Source organism: Lepisma saccharinum, chromosome 3 (assembly GCF_977018435.1).
Source record: "Lepisma saccharinum chromosome 3, izLepSacc3.1, whole genome shotgun sequence".
In the NCBI taxonomy this organism is placed as follows: Eukaryota; Metazoa; Arthropoda; class Insecta; order Zygentoma; family Lepismatidae; genus Lepisma; species Lepisma saccharinum.
In genome coordinates, this window is record NC_139231.1 from 62,859,932 (window position 1) to 62,882,197 (window position 22,266).

Sequence of the window (22,266 nt, forward strand, 5' to 3'; positions counted from 1 at the left end):
TTGGGTTAATTTCGACGACAAGGATGAACGATGAGCAGTAGATGGTGAGACCAACACAATGATACACTTATGCCTTGACCAGGGTTCAAACCTGACGTCTCTGGTTTCTTACCGCTTTACGCTTAATACTTCGCAACGGAGACTGAGGCTTATAATTATACCCTGTTAAAAACTCTGGTATCGAGCAGAAGGGGTTTTCTCGGGGTGCCTATAAACTATTTGAAGATCAGCCAACACAAAGGTGACCATTTTTCTTTGTAATCGATGGATATACCTGCCTAATTTTAAAGCAAACGGCACTTTTAATGGCTTTCTAACGCAGGCAAAATTATCCTAGGGGTGGTCGCTTTGATAATTCCGCTCTGGGTGATACATTATTCCGCAAAGACATTCGTCCCTTTAGGCAATAAAAGCGACAAATGCCGCAGCACGACAGCAAGCCAAGTCGCAAAGCGTTCCCACGATACTTCTTCACCTCACAGAAGGCAAGGTGGAAAATATAATCTGGAGCATCCGGTTGCAGAACTGCCTCACTCATTAGCTCTGTTAATTAGTTAAAAATTACGACAAGGGACACACACAGAAGTTAATTGGGTAAGGAGGGCAACCTTAAGGTCTAATGCCAGCATAATGCGTTCATAAATATGTCCCTAGAACTGTATCTGCATCACGATTTCAAACTAATGTATCGATACGGGAGGTAAGACGTGCGAAAAGAATCGAATACAGCTGTTTGTGGCAAATAGCTTCAATAAAAAGACTTGAGAACGTATTTTAATTTGGGTAACGTGACACACGGCAACTTTATCCTTGTAGACAACAGGTTCGATAAGTTTACTCCCAACATTTAAATTGCAGAAGCTGCGCACAGCATTACAATAACTGAAGAATTTTCCAAAATTAATGTAATGTCTACCTAGCCGCGGTTATAGTCGAAATTATGTGGAAAATACACATATTAGCATTGGATCGACGGAGAGACAAGGCAGCTTCAACAGCGTTATCTCCTCACGGGCAAAAAAAGTGGAGTATAATGCACAGTGTCTCACATAAATTGCCAATGTCCTCAGACTAGCGAACTTGCTGATCTTCATCCACGCAGCACAAGAGTCATGACTTGCCACGATACCCACCTTTTTGTAATACCACTTACGGGGGAATCAAATCCTAAATGGCACGATTGGGAGCTACGTTGAAAATCTCGGACTCCCTACCGAGTTCATAGCTACAATTGTTACAAGGACATGTATCTCCTGTCACGTCCATCATGTCCTGCAAATCTACTTTGCCCACAAGAACGATCACGACTGCGGAAATCTTCCTCCGACCACCAAAGCTTTGAAACACTGTAACCTGTTTCTATGCTGCCCAGTCCATTTGGTAAAATAAATAGACATAAACTGACACAGGACAAGGAATTGTGCTTTGCTCTTAAATCAAAACTAAGATCTGTAGAGCAACAACCCACTGAGAACCAAGCATCTCTTCGCCCGTACCAAAGGTGAGGGCTAACCTTTCGACTACGGGGGAACCCTGGTTTGCTCTTAAATGCACACATTACCTATTTGAAGCCGAGATAAAGACTTGATTGATTGATTGATTGATTTGGCGTTTGAAGTCCACTTTATACACAGTAAGGATAATCGAGACTGGACCTACAGTTTAAAGCGGGATCTGAACCTGTGTGCGTCCACCGGGTACCGATCCCGGAACACCTTATCCGAGATATAGACGTTAAAGCAAAGCGAAAATAGGTATCAACATAAATAAATTGTGAACCAGGAGACGTTGGTTCGATTATCGGGGTAAGTAGCCTCAGGTGGAAATGACAGATAAAATCTCTGCATAAAGCTGTTCTAGGGTTCACCCAGCTAATGAAATGGGTACCTGGGGAGTAGGGGGGTAAAGGAGGGCGGAGCGTTGTGCTGATCATATCCACAATGGCCGAGACCGTGAAAGTATATTATTACACAATTTTAATATTAAGTTGTTTTTTTTCATTCAAAGTTGAGAAATGCAATAGGATTAAAGTTATGAAAATGCTTATTTAAAAATAAACTTTGAAATGCCATTCTCTAAGATGGCTGTCAGTTTTAGAAGTTTTCTTCTTTAAAAAAAATATATATATTTTTAGATGGTAATATCATATTTGTTTGCATCAGATCTCCCTAATATAGGGGTAAAAATATTTACACCAATGGATAATATATACAAGTTGTTGCTAACATTAGTTATTGCTATTCTCATTTAGCAAAGAAACACACACACACACACACTAACTAACGAAAAATCAACCGATATAGATATACTGCTGGAGAAAAAAAAAACCGGACACCTTAATATTTGACATCTGAATTGCAATGGACATTTCCACTTTGACATGAAAAACGTTTTAAATCCATTCATTTTACAGATAATGACACAAACATGAGATGAGCAAAATATCTCGGTGATATTTGTTTTGGTACTCGAGAAACACGCCTTCAAACACCGGTGAAATTCACCTCCTACGTCACGGATTTGAAAACGTCCTCTCCACAGACAGGAGGTCCTCTGACGTCATCAATTAGAAATGCGTGCAGGCAGGGCTTCTGCTCGTCCCGTCAACTTAGCATGAGCCGCGGCAGCGACAGCAAAGTCACTTGTTACTGTGTAAAACAAGTATCTTGTAACTTCCAGTGCAAAAATCTGTGCTCCATTTCTTGGAGATGAATTATGCCCTAGCAGTATAGCAGTATTTACTATAATTCAGCCACTCGGTAGAGGGTTTTCCCATTAGGGTGACAAAGCAAAACTTGTAACAGTCAATGGCTGAACACGTGAACAACCTTGTTCATTGCGAATACATAGGTTGCTTCTGACTGGCAAGAATTTAATGTTATAGGAATGCCTTTTCTGGAATTACAATTATCTTCGTCATAATATTTTCCTCGCAAATTTTAAGATAATACGGTTAGAACACTCTGGTTTACACGCCAATTTCTGCAATATAAGAGGTGATACGGTATAAAAAGGTACGGGGAGTTTTTAAATTTTCTTCAGTAAATGACAGTTTTCTTCAGTTAATATATTGCAAATTTTTGTATTTAGCCTACTATTACGTCGCTTTTCCGTCACTTTGTTAAGCGCAACGATGAGAACGTATGGTTAATTTAGTATGTATCTTCTCTAACATCACATTTCTTCCCACTTTTGGCTAATCGCTACAATGAAGATGAATGACTACAAGCAGTATTCGAAGTCGGGGTGCAGGAGGACAGCGCCCCCCCCCCCACACACACACTACCACCACCACCAACAAGCACAATCTAAGTATCACCCAACCTGCCACGATACGAGACGAACTTTTTCTTCTGTCCCATCTCATTTCCAAAACATTCACTTGTCCTGTCCCATCTCCTTTTATGAGACGAGACGGACAATGTCTCGTCTCGTGAGCAACACTAACATTAACAATAGAAGCACCCCCCTAGGTGTCCCCAAAGTCTTGAGCAAACATCCTCCCATGTAACAATTTCCAGTTCAACAATCCGTGAATGGCACAGAAAGTTCATGGAAACTGGTAGTGTCCTGCATCAAAAGGGAGCCGGACGACCAAGCACAATTAGAGGACGTTGAACGTGTTCGTGAAGCTATTGTACGTAGCCCAACAAAAGCTGTTCGTACCGCAGCCAGGCAGTTGAACATTCCACGTTCAGCCGTACACAAAGTGCTGCCTAAGCCTTTGCGACTGTATGCTTACAAAGCGCAGGTACTGCAGGCCATCAAGCTACAAGATACGTCCGAACGAGAAGAGTTTACTCTTCAGATGATACGCCGGATTGACGAAGAAGATGGATTTCTTAATCGTGATATGTTTAGCGATGAGTCTACATTTCAAGATTCAGGCTTATTGAATAGGCATAACTGTCGAATTTGGGGGCCCGAAAAGCCTCACGAGGTTCGAGAAATTGACCGCCAAAGCCCAAAGGTTAATGTGTGGTGTGGTCTTATGCACAATCAAATCATTGGCCCCTTTTTCTTCGCTGAACAAACTGTTAACTTCAATTGTTACCTGGATAAGCTGGACCAATTTGTTTTCTCACAACTGGAGCATCTCCAGCCAGATATATTTTTCCAACACGATGGTGCACCACCTCACTGGGCTCTGGAGGTACGCAGGTCCTTAGATGAACATTTTCCTGGTCGAGGGATTGGGAGGAATGACCCAATTACTTGGCCACCAAGATCACCCGACATAATCCCTTTGGATTTCTTTTTATGGGGTTATGTTAAGGATATTGTGTACCGAACGCCAGTTCCCAATATTCAAGTCCTACGACAAAGGATTGCTGCAGCCATCCCAACAGTTACTGAGGAGGTACTAGAGCGGACATGGCAGGAAATCGAGTATTGCCTTGGTATCCTACGGGCAACAAGGGGGGCACACATAGAGATGCATTGAGGTGGTAAAGAAAACTTTGAGAGAATATCTTTTAAATGAAGGCAACAGAACCGAGATACCTCGTTCCATTATTTAGTTATAGATTTGAAGTTGTAAAGATAAATTGTGGACACCCGGTATTATGTGGAAGGAAAAGGTTGAAAATATCTTATTTATTCTCGTATTTTACATCGCATTTATGCCTCTTGAGATTAACTGTATCGATAAGGTTGAGTGGACTAGATAGAATTAATTAAAGAACATTCACAAAATAACACGCTGTTGGGACTTCAACCCGAAATCTTGATTGACGAGACCGTGAGTGGACTACTCGAGAATGAATGCGATAAACGAAAACAGCGATGTGTAATTTGGCTACTATTAAGCTTTGCGGTCCTTTCCACAGTAAGAAGGGGGACGTTTACAATGAGGTAACACTTTGATAAAGATGTAAACTGACGAGTTAAATATGTACCAACAGCGTTACATATCTAGCTAAGACCATTCACTGCATATTGAAACGTGCCCATTACAGTATGGTAATGGAACGGGAAAATGTTCAACTCGAGCTTTTACTACCTAACATATAATAAAAAGCATTGCATGACAAATACTGTGAATGGTTGTTTCACCGTTGCTCATGTTTTTGTTTTCCCTTTCATTTCAGAGCACGAGGCCCGGAGGAACTTCCAGCAAGCCAACAAAGTACCATTATTACCCTCACAACCAACACATCTACCTGCTTCCGGAATGCGCGCTCCAGCAGGTAGGTCTCCTTGTATGCAAATGTTGGTAACGGATGTTTACAATGTAAGGCTTTTAATTCCGCTTTTTTTAATGCCACCGCGAGAAAAAATCATGGGTATGTACTCACATATTTCTTGTGGAAAGCTGTCTCCGCCTTTTTGCTCAAGTAACCCTTTCTTTCTCGCAAAAGCAGGACGGATACTCTGGCGTCAAAAAGGAAATGTTTGCACAATTCCAGGTTTTCCACAAAAAAATCCTCAAACAGCAAGGGATCAAAAAGTATTTTTTCTCTCTTTCTTTGAGAAAATTCATTTTTAAAAAGTGACAATGTTAATACAACTCAGTTCTACAGCCTCTCTTCCTCGTAACACACACTATAAAATACATTCTTGCAGGCTATCGAGACTCTGGCGTCTGGAATAACGGGCAGTCTTGTGTTTGTACTTGTCTCTTTATCAATATAATTCCATTCTCAATCATTGTTATCGCCATGATTAGCCAAAAGTGGCTGAAGAGTGACACAAAATAAAAACGTAGACAGTACAAAAATAAATATTTCACGTGGATATAATTTAGGTTTCAGGCAATATATTATGATCCTAATGCTATTTGTATTCTTGATACATTAGTAAAACATTAAAAAGTGTTACCATAGATACATGAGATAAAACCTGTGGAAAATGTCTTGTTTTTGCATTGCTGAGATCCTCGAAACTTCCACAAAAGTTACAAAATATGATGGTAGAAAGTTTGTCTCATTTCTGGTAAACCCTCGATGAAAATAATAATAAAAATGTTATACACGGAAGTAGAGAAGAAGTATGATAAAGATGCCACAGAACGTTTAGTTCCGGGAAATTTTACAATTGCTTGACTGCACTAAATTTTTCATTGTCAGTGTAAGAAACTTCTGGCAAAATCTACGCTCAATTCTCAGTGCCAATAATTTCCGGAATTCACGTAATTCCCGATGAGTAGATACACTGAAAACGTTCCAATCCAGTTCGTATTTAACAACTGAAGTAAAACAATTGCCAGGAAATAAATTTCAGAGGCCTTAAGAAATATCAGTATAGATCACCTAATTTGGCTGCCAGAGGCTTATCTCCTGCAAAAGAATCTCAAAGTCGAAATGTACTTCTGGCACTAAAATACTGGGGTTCTACCTAGTGCCAGACTACAATGTCGGTGGTGTTGTACATCAGGTCCGCTGGTAACGCTACGAGTTCGTTACACATACCGAAGAATTTTTGGAATCCTATATTTATGATTATCTTACATTACAGATTTAGCATTGTTAATGAAGGGGTTCCGGGTTCGACACCCGTTGGAGGCACATAGTGGTTCGGATTGACTGATTTGCTTTATTTTACTTCGCTTTTTCTGCTACTTTTGGCTAATTTGCGAAGATGGTGATGAGGGTTGATATGGTGAAATTTATGAATGGACACTCACAAACATACATGCCTGGGCCGGGATTCGAACCTAGGACCCCTGCCATCGTGGAATGATGTGCTTATCACTCTGCGACGGGGGCCGGCATAGTGGTTCGGATACCACTTTAAACTGTAGGTTCAGTACCAATTAGCCTTACTGTGCATAAAGTAGACTTAAAACACCAACGCAATCAATGAAGCAAGCAGTATTAAAGTGCTGAAAATCGATCCATGCAAAACGGTTCTACTAGTGTTATGTACCCCCCCTAAAGGAGTACTTACATTGCCAGAGTCACCAGCAAATGACAGCTAGGTAGAGGCAGATTTATTTTATAGGAAAGAATCGTGACCTACAAGTGACCTCCCTGAATACCTAATGACTAGTTGTCGAGAGTCAAGACACGGTTTGTAAATTAGTATCTGTGTTTTGTACACAATGCTATTTCGATGTCCATGTTTGGTGGTTCTTAAAGGGCATAAAATGTTTTCTTCCTTTGTGTCGTATAATTATCGGAAGCACAAGTAGATGATGTTTTTCAGAAGTGAAAAGAATGTTTCTCGGTAAAACGAACTGTCGAGAGTTTGAATCTACCAGTCACGAGGCAATCTCGTGTCTGTATCTTTCTGTCTGTCTCTATCTCTCTAACACACCAACTCGCAGATATAACCCCACATATATACAGGGTGTCGCCCTATAACACCGATAAACTTCCGCATCCTATAGAGGATATCAAGACAAACAACTTCACTTAGTTTTGGTGGTTAAAAGTCTCGTTTCGAAACTATGAGCCCTCGAAAAAGGACATTTTCTATCCTTCATGTATGCAAAATGCGGCACAGATTTATGATAGCCACTGCCTTTTCATTTTTTTGTCACAAGCGATAATATGCCACGGAGAGATACCATGCCAGTGCCGGCACAGAAACCAGCAGGGTAACGTCGCTGAGTTTAACCCAGCACCCTTCCACAAGAATCATCTACGCATCATGTTGCACATCCTATTTTAAGATTTTGCGTTAGATAAGGTTTCGTAGTTTTGTCTAGAAGTCTTTCTCATACACATTGCCTTCAGTAGCGCGCTAAAACGATTGTTGATTTCCGACAGAAAAATACACGTCAGTGGCAACGGCGAATCTGTGATGCATGGTTGTAAACATACAACGTAGATAATGCCGGGTTTTTGAGGACTCGCTGTGTCGAAATGAGCAAAACGTTATTCAGAAAAGTTGACTCGCCTTGATGTTGTTGTTGTCGGTGTTGTAAAGTGAATCTCTTTCTCTCTCTGTGTATGTGTGTGTGTGTGATCCGTCCGTTCTTACAGCTGATGAAATTGTCTTTATGTTGGATTTGATATTTACGTGCAATCTACCACAATAATGTTACGGTGAAAGGACGAAACTCAAAAATAATATAAAGCTACGGATACGAAAAAAAAAAACACAATCATAAACAGTTCGAAGGTGTGTTCTCTCTCGCTTTGCAAGCGAATGTAAACATAGCATAAGAGTTTGCGAGGAACAAAGTGCACTGAGAACATGGACGAAGAAAAGTAACACGCACCGTTCATATCGATTTTTTTTTCCAGCTCTACCTTTATGTTGTGTTTCTGTTATTTTACGTCGCTTCATTCCTTCAACTAACGACTAATCGCGACGATGACTGTTAGATGATGATTAGGTGAATTTGATGAAAGCTACACTTAGAAAGGACCAAACCAGTTTACTTTCTCTTGGTAGACAAGGGCATGGGACGGGTAACTGCCCCCTTGCCTCCCCTAATCGCCGCCCCTGCAAAGCACGCATTTACGGGGCATGACTACGATTCGAGACTGTCGGTGGAGAAATCGCGAGTCTACCACTCAACAATCTCAGCCACAGAAGCGACCAGGGGCTTATCCAACACTTTCCACCTGGAGGGAGTGTAAGGGTATATTTAAAGTAAAAATGATGATAAATTGGACCTTTGTGAAGCATTTTGGTGAGGTTAGGGGTGTGTGTGCATAAATCACTGGAGGCGGACTATTTAATACGGAGAAGAGCATATGCGAATAAACGTGCTTGTTTTCATGAAAGAAAAGGTCGTGGCTTGTTATATACAGATTTCTACCTCTTGAGTTAATCCCGATGATGAAGATGAATTATGAAATGGACGCTGAGACAACGCGCATGATACATCAATGCCTTTATCCAGGGTTCGAACCTGGGACCTTAGGCTTGATAGTGCGTTACGCTGACAAATCCACCACGAAGCCCGACACTTTTTATTCTTGTAAGTACACTATCCCATACATACCGTAAAATTGCACACTCTCAAAAATTAAGCGAACTGACGTAATTTTTATCACGTTCAAAATATCCCAACATTTCGTGTGACTCTCTTACTAAACAGTGTTAGACGATCAGTGGGATACGTAGGCACTCTTCTCTGCTAGCACTATTATCACCGATTTCAGATTCCAACAATGACCTACTAGATTTACCATTACAGACTCTGCAGGCATAGAAGGAAGAGACGTGTAATCTCATTCTGATCCTTCCTGGCATTTGCTACGTGTTCCGACAATTGCGTCATCTTCCCTTATAATTGACTTTCCATCCAGCCGCACCTAAATAAACCGCAACCACTGTTTTCACGCACCACTTAAGACATAACGCTAATTCGTGGGGAGATGACTGAGTAATGTAATTCCTTCATCTGCCACGTTTCCTCCACGGTTCCCGCGGTTAGGCCCTTTGTTCTACCATTATGGAATACGTACGGCAGCCCAAAGTCATCGTCACTTCAGTGTCCCAAAATCTCTTCAAGTCGTGCGAATCGAAAGAAGAAGAAAAAAGTCTATTTATGCCCATTTAGCGGCCTGGACTTAAGACTAGTCGATTTTTTTTATTCCTTTCAGAAAGAATGACAGTCGCTCGTGGGGAAACGAGGCGCTAGCCTGACCCAAGAGGTTCTTTTTTCCACTACCTTTGTCAACTTGCTCTTAAAAAAGAAACTTCTTTCACGTCGATAAATATTTGAAAAACTTATTGTCAAGACACTGCACGATGCCCATGTACAAAAACAACACAGACCTCCAGGGGTATGCTGCGGTAATGTTGATGATAAGGATGAATACGGATTAGATTAAAACACAAACCAACTCCTATTCCCGGTCATTACTCGATACCATGTAAACCTTCTTCTAACAATATAAAACCATGAACAGATGTCCTACCGAAGGGAGACATGTATATATTACGTCTGCATGAAAACTATAGAACTTCCTCGGATCGGTATGCCGCAACGAGGAACTGATCGCTTCCTTGGAGTCGCCAAAAGAGAGACTGCCCGGTCTGTCTAGCCTACTGAACGCCAGAATTAATATTGCAATCCGATGTGCGTTTTATGTTTTTCCCGTCTCTCTTGTCTTGTACGTTCTTTCAAATTTTTGGCTTTTCACTTAATATCTCTTCTTTATTTTTTATTATTATTCTCTGCTTTTCCCTGTCTGTCTCATTCTCCTATACTCTATCTCTCACAGTCTTATTTTCCCCCTCCCTTTCTTGTTTCGTTCATTTCGCCTAAGTCCTCTCACTCTTTCCCTGCCCCCTTGTTTATTTCTTTCTCTCTCTCTCTAAAACGTTTCTTTATTATAATAACACGTTTGACAAACATTTTGAGATCCTTACGGAACTCTCTGCGGGCATCTATGACTTCATAATTTACATGTAAACATTGTTTGGAGAGACTATCTTTATCTTCTTTACCCTGACAAATTCCCTCTCCACTCGTGGGGGACAAGAAAAATCCAATCCGAGAGTAGAAACTCTTAATAAATGGTTGAGGTACACACAAACTCACTTTCAACCGCTTTTAGTTGGTTATTATGACTTCTAATGGGAATTATATTATACTTGCACGCTCAAATAACTGACACTGGCACTGTACTAATGGGATACAGCAACTCTATATGTTATGTAATTAATTAGTTATTAGCAACTTCTATATTCAAGGAGTACTGCGTAGATAAATAATTAAAAAATATTGTACAATTGGTGTAAAAAGTCATTGCAGTTAGTCCACATAAAGCTAAAATGTTAACTTATTCCATTAATAAATTTGCTACGTGCAAAGCTTCATCCTTATAAAGCATTCAACCCGCCCGTCCATACTGTAGACCCGGTTGCCTGCCCGTAAGGATGGACCAAAATTTTAGAAATACCCTACATAAATTTCATACACATTGACGCTTATATTAGGACACCATAGAAGCTCGTTAAAGACATAACTAAATGCAAAATATGTACAATTAAAAGTCAGTCAATGAGCATTATTCATATTTCAAGGTATATATTCTTAAAATATTTAATTACATAATGACAATGGGAAGGTCATGTAGCTAATACTTAATCTTACTAGCTCTTTCAGGATAAAACTGCTAGTTAAAATATATTTTTTAAACAACTATGTGAAGATGGAATTATAATATCGGCAGCTTTGGCCTGGCATGAATCTTGAAAAAGGAAGCAAACACTGCTTTTTTTCATCTTTTCACTTATGATTGATCAGTCTTCAAACGACATAGGTTCCGTGTTAACAAGATGCATTTTCTGGAACTTATATCACCAGCATCCCTATTCGAAAGGAGAAAATTGTCGAAAGATGCTGTTACTGAGACAAGTAAAACCCAAAACATTAAGATTTCCAGTGTTCTCCTCAGAAATTGAAATCCTGACCGATAAGACCCCACAGCATGGGCAGAACAAAGTGGAATGTGGGGTCAATGCTCCCAATCGAACTCCTAAACGAAAATAAATTGTCAAATAATGTAAGAATAAATTGCAATCAGTTCACTTCTAATACTATACGATCACGGTCTAAAAACTAACAGATGGTGTAGGAGTGTATAGCCTCCTCCCCTTCTGATGACCGTTCCTCTTGACGTTAAACACCTAATGGCCCTCTCCCAGATGTTTAAACAAGGGATCATTCCTTTGAGGTCTAAAATTAAACGGGTGACAGTTAAGTAAAATGTCGCGCCCTCCTCCCCAGCAGTTAATACGCCACTGCTCACAACATATTTCCAAGCCAAGAGAAATTGTGAACCGGATGTTAAATCATGATGTTATTGTTTTTCAGTGACTGGTACAGAAAACGAACGGCGTGGTAAAAATAACCTAGATTATGACGTGAAATAAAAATAGGTTGACGTCACCACGAGATTCTTTAGGAACTTCTTTTTACTTTTGAATGCCACAACAAAGGCCAGAAGAAACGAAAGTGAACGAGACGTTTTTGTTTGTGTCTTTTCAGGTGTGCAACGCCGTGTATGTGAGACTGAACTTCACTCAACCCTTGTGTGCGTGCCCCTCTCGGAGAGACCCCTGCTCCGCCAGCATCAACCCCGATGACCATCACACCGTGGAACTCGTCACAGATCCCCGGGGCAAGGTAAGTCACAACTACTGGAGCGTTACCTCTGAACAGGAGCTCACGAGCAACGTTGCCAACCTACAAGATTTTATCTGAAAAAGGAAAACTTCCTCTTCACAAACAAGCAACATTTGTACAGTGTCTCTTAAAAGTTTTGGGACAACGACATTTTAAACTAGGCAACCCAATTGACACTAGGAGTTGGTGGGTTGCGTGTAGCGTTAGGCTCAATTTCAGGTTTGTCACATGCACAATCGATATTTATAAAATAGGCGAAATAAATTAAAACTAGCATTATTATATAAAACTAGAAAAAATATCAGTATTACATTTGTTGCAAATGAGAAATACTTTCTGAAAGAAAGAAAATCGATTTTCTAGTACTTCATTGCTGATGAGTCTAAACAAAAAAAAAAGAGGAGAGAGGAAACAGAATGGGACAAAAGAGAGAAGAACAGAGAAAGGGAAAGAGGAAAAGTAAAGGAGGGAAGAAAATAGAGGACAGAAGTGGATAGGAGAAGTAATGAGGGGAAAGGAAAAAGATTCGAGGAGAGATGAGGAAAATGGAGCACGAGGAGATACGAGGAGGAAAACGAGATGGGAGAAGAGGAGTTCGGAGAGGAGAGGATGAGACGAGAAGAGGGGAGTGGAGAGTAGAGTGAAAGAGAGAAAAAGAGAAGAACGAAAAGAAGAGGAGAAGAGTGCAGTGGAGTCGGAAATCGAAGACAGGAGAGGAGATAAGAGGAGTGGAGACAAGATGCGAGAAAAGTAGGGAAGGCGATATGAGATAAAAGCAGAGGAGAAGGAGGGGAAAGAAGAAGGAGAAGACCAGAAGGGACTGGAGACGAGAGGAGAGAAGAGGCAGTTGCAGAAAATATCGTCTCTCCGTCAAGAATTGATGCATTGATCAAATTATCGACACGAAACATTCAATAACATTTTGAAATGTATTAGATCGGTGTGAAATGCCTTTCGGCTGAGTACAGAGCAAGATAAAATCTTCCATGTAAGATCCTTGATTTTACCTGCGATTATATCACTAAAAGCATGAATGTAATTTTGATATTCATAAGAATTATTCAATTTTTCTCCACTAATCGGTTCGTTGAAATGGATATTTTGGAATTTAATATTTCCCCTCCCCAAACGTTAATTCCAAACTGAATCATTCCGTTTCGCACGGCGTGGACATTGAACATAATGGGATATGTCTAGAACGTACGAAAATGTTCTGCCATCGGAGGGGTTTGAACCTACGACCATCAGATTGACAATCCTCAACGGTAACCACTACCCTACAAGTTTTCGCTCCTGACAGCAGGTAGAATGTGAAATGTAGGTCAAACTCTGCTCCTACATGTAATGTAATGTGCAAAGAATACTTGTTTGCATAGGCGCCGACTCCATGGGGCTTGGGGGGGGGGCTCGAGCCCCCCAATGTTAACGATGGGGAGGCAGAGCCCCCCAAATAATTTTGCTTAAGAGGATCTAATGTATTATTTTGATTCTCTTGTACAGTTTACTATGAATTGTGCCACATTAACTTTAAATACACATTTGAAATGTTCTAAGCCATCAACTTTGGGGGGCTGAGAGCGCTAAACCATCAACTTTGGGGGGGGGGGGGGGCTATGACCAGAGACAGCAAAACACACGACTTATTACTATATACTAAGTATGGAATTATAAGTATTGTTAAAATTTTTACTTAAAAAAAGTTTCAAAACACGATGTGCATGAACTAGGGTAGTGGCTCTAACATGACATTCAGAACGAGATCATTGACATATTAGGGAGATCTGTTTTGCGCTCCGTGGTAGCAGATATTAAAAGTCGGGAATATTTTGCTACCATGGTTGACGAAACTTGTGACATATCCATCCGTGGACAATTAATATTCTGCATTCGAACTGCGAATAAAAATTTTGATATTTTTGAGGAATTCATGGACTTTTATGAGATTCCGAACACTCAGGCCAAAACTTAAAAAGGGAGAGAGTGAGTCAGTCATTCATTAATTTATTTCAGTGATTAGAGCCGCCCAATAATTTTGACAAGTCGGCGCCCCTGCTGTTTGTAACAAAGAAAACGAAGGTAGTACGAATCGGCGAAAACATTGAATGGAGAATTGCACACGATGAAAATTCTGTTCCTCCAATATTGTAACTGAGGTTGGGTATACATGTAGTTGAACTATTACTTTAGTTCTGAATTGCTTTCTTGTAGTACGAGCAGCTATCTTCGAGAAATAAATTTCGAGTTGATGAAGAGAAACGAGAATATTGGTAGTTGTGAAAATGCGAGTTATTTCTTCTAACCTTTTATTGTGATTAGACATTATTAATGGAAAATATCTAGAGGCTTGAACATTGCAGGACTATGTACTCTTCCTGTGATACTGCAACAGACGAAATGCTTGTTTACTGACGCAGTCTCGTGTCCAGAACAGTCTTCATCTACATTTCACATTGGTCAGTTTCTTCTACCTCTTGACTAACACTGTCAAATGTGATGTGATTTTATGAATACACTTTTCCCCCTGTTTACGTATAACGTTTCGCACATTTGGCAGTTACCTTACGCAACAACAAATACTTCATACGACTGTTCTGGACACGAGACTGCGTCAGTAAACAAGCATTTCGTATGTTGCAGTATCACAGGAAGAGAACATAGTCCTGCAATGTTCAAGCCTCTAGATATTTTCCATTAATAATGTCTAATCACAATAATAAGTTAGAAGAAATAGTCACATTTTCACAACTACCAATATTCTCGTTTTTCTTCATCACTTCGAAAATTATTTCTCGAAGATAGCTGCTAAACTACAAGAAAGCAATTCAGAACTAAAGTAATAGTTTAACTACATGTATACCCAACCTCAGTTACAATATTGGAGGGACAGAAATTGTTGTTACAACGGATGGAAAGGGCGTGGTGTATTTGTTAGAGTTCTCGATTGGGTTGCTAGTGGTCCCAGGTTCGATTCTCCTTACGAGGTATTATCTTTTTTTTAATTCTCTTTTTATTAATGAAGAGCATGGTGACATTATTTGTAATAGTAGAGTAAAGTGGTTACATTGTTCTGCATCTGGAATTTATATATACCATACCTAAAAAAATGAATTCACACGTTCAAAGGGATATTTTCATGTATAAGATCGTGAATTATGGTACTCTAACGATAACTGTGTACTGCTTCAAAGACATTGACAAATATTAATGAAATAACTATTGATATTTGTGGTAATTCAGGACATACTAATTTTACCCATTTTCCCACTCGAGTTCAATGCAAAGATACTTCCACAAATATCGACTGAATTTTTTTTATTATGTTCAATTCTCCATTAAATGTTTTCGCCGATTCGTACTACCTTCGTTTTCTTCGTTACAAACAAGTATTCTTTGCACATTACATTACATGTAGGAGCAGAGTTTGATCTACATTTCACATTCTACCTGCTGTCAGGAGCAAAAGCTTGTAGGGTAGTGGTTACTGTTGAGGATTGTCAACCTGATGGTCGTAGGTTCAAACCCCTCCGATGGCAGAACATTTTCGTACGTTCTAGACATATCCCACTATGTTCAATGTCCACGCCGTGCGAAACGGAATGATTCAGTTTGGAATTAACGTTTGGGGAGGGGAAATATTAAATTACAAAATATTCATTTCAACGAACCGATTAGTGGAGAAAAATGGAATAATTCTTATAAATATCAAAATTACATTCATGCTTTTAGTGATATAATCGCAGGTAAAATCAAGGATCTTACATGGAAGATTTAATACATTTCAAAATGTTATTGAATGTTTCGTGTCGATAATTTGATCAATGCATCAATTCTTGACGGAGAGACGATATTTTCTGCAACTGCCTCTTCTCTCCTCTCGTCTCCAGTCCCTTCTGGTCTTCTCCTTCTTCTTTCCCCTCCTTCTCCTCTGCTTTTATCTCATATCGCTTTCCCTACTTTTCTCGCATCTTGTCTCCACTCCTCTTATCTCCTCTCCTGTCTTCGATTTCCGACTCCACTGCACTCTTCTCCTCTTCTTTTCGTTCTTCTCTTTTACTCTACTCTCCACTCCTCTCTTCTCCTCTCGTTTTATTCCTGCCTTCTCTTCCTTGTTCTATTTCCCTCATCTCTCCTCGAATATTTTTCCTTTTTTCTCATTACTTTTACTCTCCTCGTCTATCCTCTCTTTCTTTCTTCTCACCTTTTCTTGTCTCCTTTCTGTTTCTATTTCTCCTCTCCTTTTTCACCATTCGTTTCCTCTCACCTCTTTTTTTTCTGTAGACTCATCAGCGATGAAATACTAGAAAACCTATTTTTTTTATTCAGAAAGAATTTTGTCATTTGCGATATAATAGTGATGTTTTTATAATTTTATACAATAATACTTGTTTTTATATCTTTCGCGTATTTCATAAATATCTATTGTGCATGTGGCAACCCTGAAATTGAGCCTAACTCTACACGCAACCCACCAACGCCTTGTGTAATTTGGGTTGCCTAGTTTAAAATGTCGTTGTCCTAAAACTTTTGAGGCACTGTACAATGTGTCCCCTAAGCCTCGATAGTCCTGGGCCAGGCACGCCAAAACTTTTCTACGTGCAAGGCCAGTAACAATCTTCAGCCATTAGTCGTGGGGCATATATATAATATTTTACTTACATTAAAGAAAATGATTCAAAATAAAACTGTTTCGTAAATATTAAGGCAATGCGTCCCACGGGCCGTAGTTTGAACGGTCTTCTCACATAAAAATGAAGAGAAAGAGTGAAGCTGAATGAAAATGGTTACGTTGTAGTTTATAACGATCCAAGTACAGTGTGGTTTTTGATGCCCATAAACTGCTATTTTAAATCATTCTTGCAATGGAAACATTCTCTGATCAGCCACAACCCCTATAAAAAATAAACAAGAGAATTTAACAAATAAGTGTTCGTATGTGTACATTTTATTCTGCTTTCCCCTATTTCCTGCTTATTATCTAGGGTGTAGAGACTTGTGGGACAGAATGTACAATAGGGCTACCGAATAAGAGTTCGATGTGACAAAATTGTCTCGATTGGTCGATCTGTTCGTGAGACACCAATCATGACTTGATGTATTGATATCTGAGAAACTACAACAGTTTCACAGGAGAAATTTATTGGATTTAAAAACTAGGACGATTACCACAATACTATACTATCGTGTGGGAACATGACAGTGTTTTTTTTTCGTGTTATTTTCGTTGTACGTCTTCCGTCATTCAAAAGCTTTCAGCTTTCAAGTATCATCCTTCCATAAGATCCACATTCCAGAGCCGTACAGTACTATGCTTATTTTTACCGTCTCTCTGTAATATTTAAGGCTACTTATGTTCTTCATTAATCTGTCTCTCTCCTGGTGAATATATTCATATGAAAGCATCCTTGCACAATTGCCCTCTGAGATCTGATTTTCAACGTGTTTTAAAAAAAATAACTTTTGTTCATTAACCGTTTCCCTTCTCTTTACATATGACTTTCCTTTTGATTAATTTCGCACTACGAAGTCAGGGATCCAATTCTCGATCAGACAGGACGTGTTATTGTGTTTGTCGTCACATCTATTTCATCAGGTAATTCACCATTCCTCCTAAATTATTACCCTAAAGACATAGAAAAGCAACACTTCTTCTTCTTCTTCTCCTTCGTGCTAAGCGTCGGGGTCAAAAAGCAACAAAAAAATAACTAAAATTACAAAATTTCAACTAAGTTCTCATTTCCATAGTTAACACTTGCTCTCTTCAAATACTTGAGAATTCCAAGTAGTTACTGTCTTCTCAGAACACGTTACACTATAAAAATCACAAAATTTGGTTTTGTCATAAATTAACAATTCTTTTAACTTTTCGATGGTGTCTACAAAAATGGAAGAAACCTTACGAGGGGAAGTGAAAACCAAAAGTAAAAATATATAGCTGATGCTAAATATTGCCAAAGGCTGAAAATATTTCTATGTCCACTGAAATCACACAACAAAGTTTACACGTAAGTACAATTCCAATTCGATTAAATTATTCTTTATTAAAGGGCGAGGTTCAGTCAATGGCTAAAAAAATAAACTTACAATAGAGGCCACCGTATTTGGTATCATTTAGGTACGATAAGTAAAAATCAGAATAAAAAATACTCCCTCTGTCCCATAATTATTGTCCGGTACACTTTTGATTGTTGCCTCATAATACTTGTCCGATATTCAAACTGTGACATTGGTGTATACAGAAGAAGAAAATGAAACACGGGAATGAGTCATACAACGTTATTACTAAAGGATCAGTACAAATTGGTCGATCAAATTTCCAAAAGAACATAAATAAAAAGTTACCATTTTGGCATACCGGACTATAATTATGGGACAGAGGGAGTACGTACTAATATATGCATACGGATAAAATATAGCAAAGAGTTTGCGAGATATGGGGGGAGGGGCATAAATAAAGACGTAAATAGAACTTGTTGTTTCCACCAAGTTAAGCTAGAAGTGAGAATATGATGTTAGCTGCTATTTGTGAGTGCTTGAACACAGATATTGCTAATACGTATTTTACTATTTGTTACTAAAAAAACAAGTTATTCTCAACATTTATATGAACAAATTAAAAGATTTAAACTGACACTGATGGACGAAGAGCTGCAACAACTCCGGCGCCACCTTCCCCCATAACTGTTATTTACAGAGTTGGAAACACTACAGCGGTACAGAATGCAAAGAGCAAAATGGAGGGAGATGATGCTGATGGAACACAACCCTATCCAAATTACCGCAGACCAATTTCCAGGAGAAATGAATTATTTTCGCTTCAGTTGAGACGAAGTGGGAATGGAAAATTGGCAGAAAGAGGCTCTCTGCAGCGGAACGTGCATCGCGACTGATAAAAGATGGAATGAGGATGTATTGTTCCTGGAGAACTAGGGGAGGGAGAAGATATCACAAGAACCGTTTTTCTGTCGGCGGGGGGCTACAACCCGGAATGCTTTTTGTTGGCAGAAGGATTTTCCTCACTCATCATCTGGCAGATGCAGTAAGCACCTCCAACGATCTGGATGGTCTGTGGATACATCACCATCTTATTTACGCAATGGTTAGAACCCAACACTACATCGCTTTACACTCACCGTTTGATTACTGAGACCGATTACTTGTTTTGTCAAATTCACTTCTTAGGTAATTTAACAATTAAGTCAAACACATCTTCTATCCTTGTCACATCAATTTATTTCCTTTTCATTCTCTCTGTATTGTTTTCCTATTTAATATACTTACATCAATTATTTGTGTAAAGCATTTTCAAATGAATATAATTTGTTATTTGTATATTTATATTGCAATCTATATTATCGTAGTTATTCACGGAATATTTGAGAATTAGGTTTAAACTAGTTACTTTTATGTTTAATGGGGAACAGCAAGCCCATTGTTTGTTTGAGTTTCGCTTTAAGTTCACTATTATGCACAGATATGCTAATTGGGACTGGAGCTACAGTTTAAAGTGGGACCCGAACCACTAAGTGCCTCCACCGGGTATCGAACCCGGCACCCCTTGACGGAGAAGCATTGCACAACGGTTCGGGTCCCATTTTAAACTGTAGGATTAGTTTCGATTAGCCTATCTGAGCATAAAAGGGGATCCGTTGGACATGCTTCCATCCGCGAAAATGGGAACTGTAAAATATCAGGTCAGGAAGGGACGTATGCATTTTGCCTCTTTAGGCTAATCGTGACAATGAGGATGAATGATGATTTGACTGAACTGACGAAGAGACATTTCAGAAAAGATCAGACTGGAGGAAGCATGAGTCAACGGGTCATATGTAAGAAGTAACGTTAAATGACGATAGATGACGATGCAACAGGGAACGTGACAACAAGGAAACATCCATATCACAACCGGAATTCAAACTCACGACCTCTGACACCATAACACTTTTGGCTGAACACTCCACCATTTGGTCAAGTGGTCAAGACACTTTGGCAAAAGCGCTTATTAAAAGTAGGGCAACTCCAAGCAAAATCGTTCCTGATACAAACATAATCCCGAAAAAGAAATAGCACTGCCCGCAATCATATCGAATTCAACTGCTTTCCCCGCACGACAATACAAAAGCAGGTTAGGCAATAAATCACGCTTTTATTCCAGTAGTTGTATTTACGGTGGGGACAGCGCGAGAAAGTACGAACCCCTCTCCAGCAGCTTTGGCCATACTTAAAACTTGCTCAACATGCCTATATGAGTTTTTTGAGCAAGTGTGGAATCTTGTCTAATTCAAGATTTTTGTAAAAATGCCCTCGGGAATTTTTCAGAAAGTACGAGCTTTTCAGATTGATTTGTGCATACTTACAAAAGTTGCATCAGCCAGATTTTTGTTCATAAACTTGTCAATTTTTGGCTACACCAGAAATTAAGCTTATAATATGTTTTTCTGTCAAAATCCCAGGAATCTTGAATTGATATCTATTGGGTTCTGAGACCGAGTGGAGCGTGGTGCATGGTTTTTATTGCCTTGTAATCAAAAGGTTCGGGTTTGAGTCCTCATAAAATCTGATGGCAAAATGTTAATATTGTTGTTTTGTAAACAAGGGGCTTTGGGTTCGAGTCCTGATAGATGTGGTACTCCATACGTGAGATTTTGAGAATAATTACTGCTAGTTGATAGCTCCCAGATCTTAAATTTGGTAAAAAATGTTATACAACAGAGCAAAATTATTCTCTATTAAGAATCACCAGAGTTTTGTTATCTGGGTAACAACAATACGGGCGAAACTGCATAATCAATACAATAGAATGGAGGTCAAGTAAACATTGCATGTTCTTTCCAATCTTTTGATCAGTCCCATGTTTCGGCCAACAATTAATTATGCATGGCCGGGAGTTGTATGCCAACAGATATAATCTACACTGCGTCTTTTCAGAGAGTTATTTATTATTAAAGAGTAATTGCCTTCTTTCTGTATGCCTGAGTGATTATATCTGTTGATATTACCTCTATTGTGCCTTTTCCGAGGGAAATTACATGTCATTTGTCATGGAACTCAAAGAGAAATTCTTATCTATACTATGCCTTTTTCAGGGACCATCCATCATATTGAGGAAATTCCTGGATATTGTCATTGCAAACTGAATTGTATTTAGGCTTGGTCTTGTTGTACATAAGTCTGTAACTTACAGAATAATTATTGCAATATTTCTGTATTTCAGCTTTTGACAAATGTATTGTATTTTGGGTAGGTATCTGCTACGAACAGAGGTGGTATAAAATGGGTAGGTAATATATTTTCTGACGGTAAAGTGTTGTTTTATATCCAAAGGGCCTTTGTGTTTGAATCGGGTCTCTAGAACTGCTCTGTGACTCTCTCATTTCTTACATCATAAACATATGATTTTTCTCCTATGAGAATAACGCTACATATGGTGTCATCGGGTAATGCCTCGTGGAATTCACAGATAATTTTAATGTTTGTTCTGTCATTAACCACAACTTGTTTCCTTTTTGAAGTGTTAATTACAAACATGGGTCTCCGTGCTTTGAATTCATCTGGTGCGTAGTACAAATCAGTACTGCCAGTAGTGACGCGCTTGAAGGAAGAAAAAGCCTCATATAATTTAAGAAAATCATCCTTGGACATGTCTAAATTATAATTTTCTCTAGGAAAGACCTCATTTCTGCCATTTTTAAGATATATATTTTTGATGTTGCAGTTATCAAATCTACTTGAATTTTTTTCCTGATTGTTGTGTCTCCCAGTCTGAAACAGTACCACCACAAAATCAGGCATGTCAAATTGAATACTGGAGAATGAATTTGTAGCATCAAATTCATAATAAGAACCAGTGGCAACCTTCTGTACGCATTGATATGTGTAAAATTGCAGAGGAATCTGGGGATTTTTTACTATATCTGCTTTGTATTTAAGAGCGTAACTGGCTTCATATTCAACAACTGGAATTCTTAGCTCCATAGTCTGAATAATGCACTTGCCCTCATCAGGTAAGGTATTAGGCAGAACTTCCCCTGTAGGGTTTAATGTGCTGTACCTCATCAAAGCATTATTATCATTTGCAGCTCTTCTAAATGTAATTCTTAAACCGCCCTTCCACATAATTTCTTTGTAATCCGAGAAGAATCCTGGCAACAGGCGCATGGGGAACAGCACTGTATGGTTCTTGGATAATATCTTATCACCAGCTTCAAATCCCCCTATTTTGTAGTATGAAG

At 39.2% G+C, this 22,266-nt stretch overlaps 2 protein-coding genes across 6 annotated transcripts in view; one reads left to right on the forward strand and one right to left on the reverse strand.

The window, feature by feature from the left end:
* LOC145985087 (elongation factor-like GTPase 1) overlaps window positions 1-22,266 on the reverse strand; it is a 400,968-nt gene that overhangs the window by 252,395 nt on the left and 126,307 nt on the right. The window lies entirely within an intron of this gene.
* Window positions 1-22,266, forward strand: part of dsx-c73A (doublesex cognate 73A) — a 158,368-nt gene that overhangs the window by 87,633 nt on the left and 48,469 nt on the right. Inside the window, exons 2-3 of the mRNA XM_083119910.1 lie at window positions 5,091-5,189; window positions 11,900-12,037. Coding sequence (XP_082976036.1) covers window positions 5,091-5,189; window positions 11,900-12,037 — 237 coding nt within the window. The remainder of the gene's footprint in view (window positions 1-5,090; window positions 5,190-11,899; window positions 12,038-22,266) is intronic.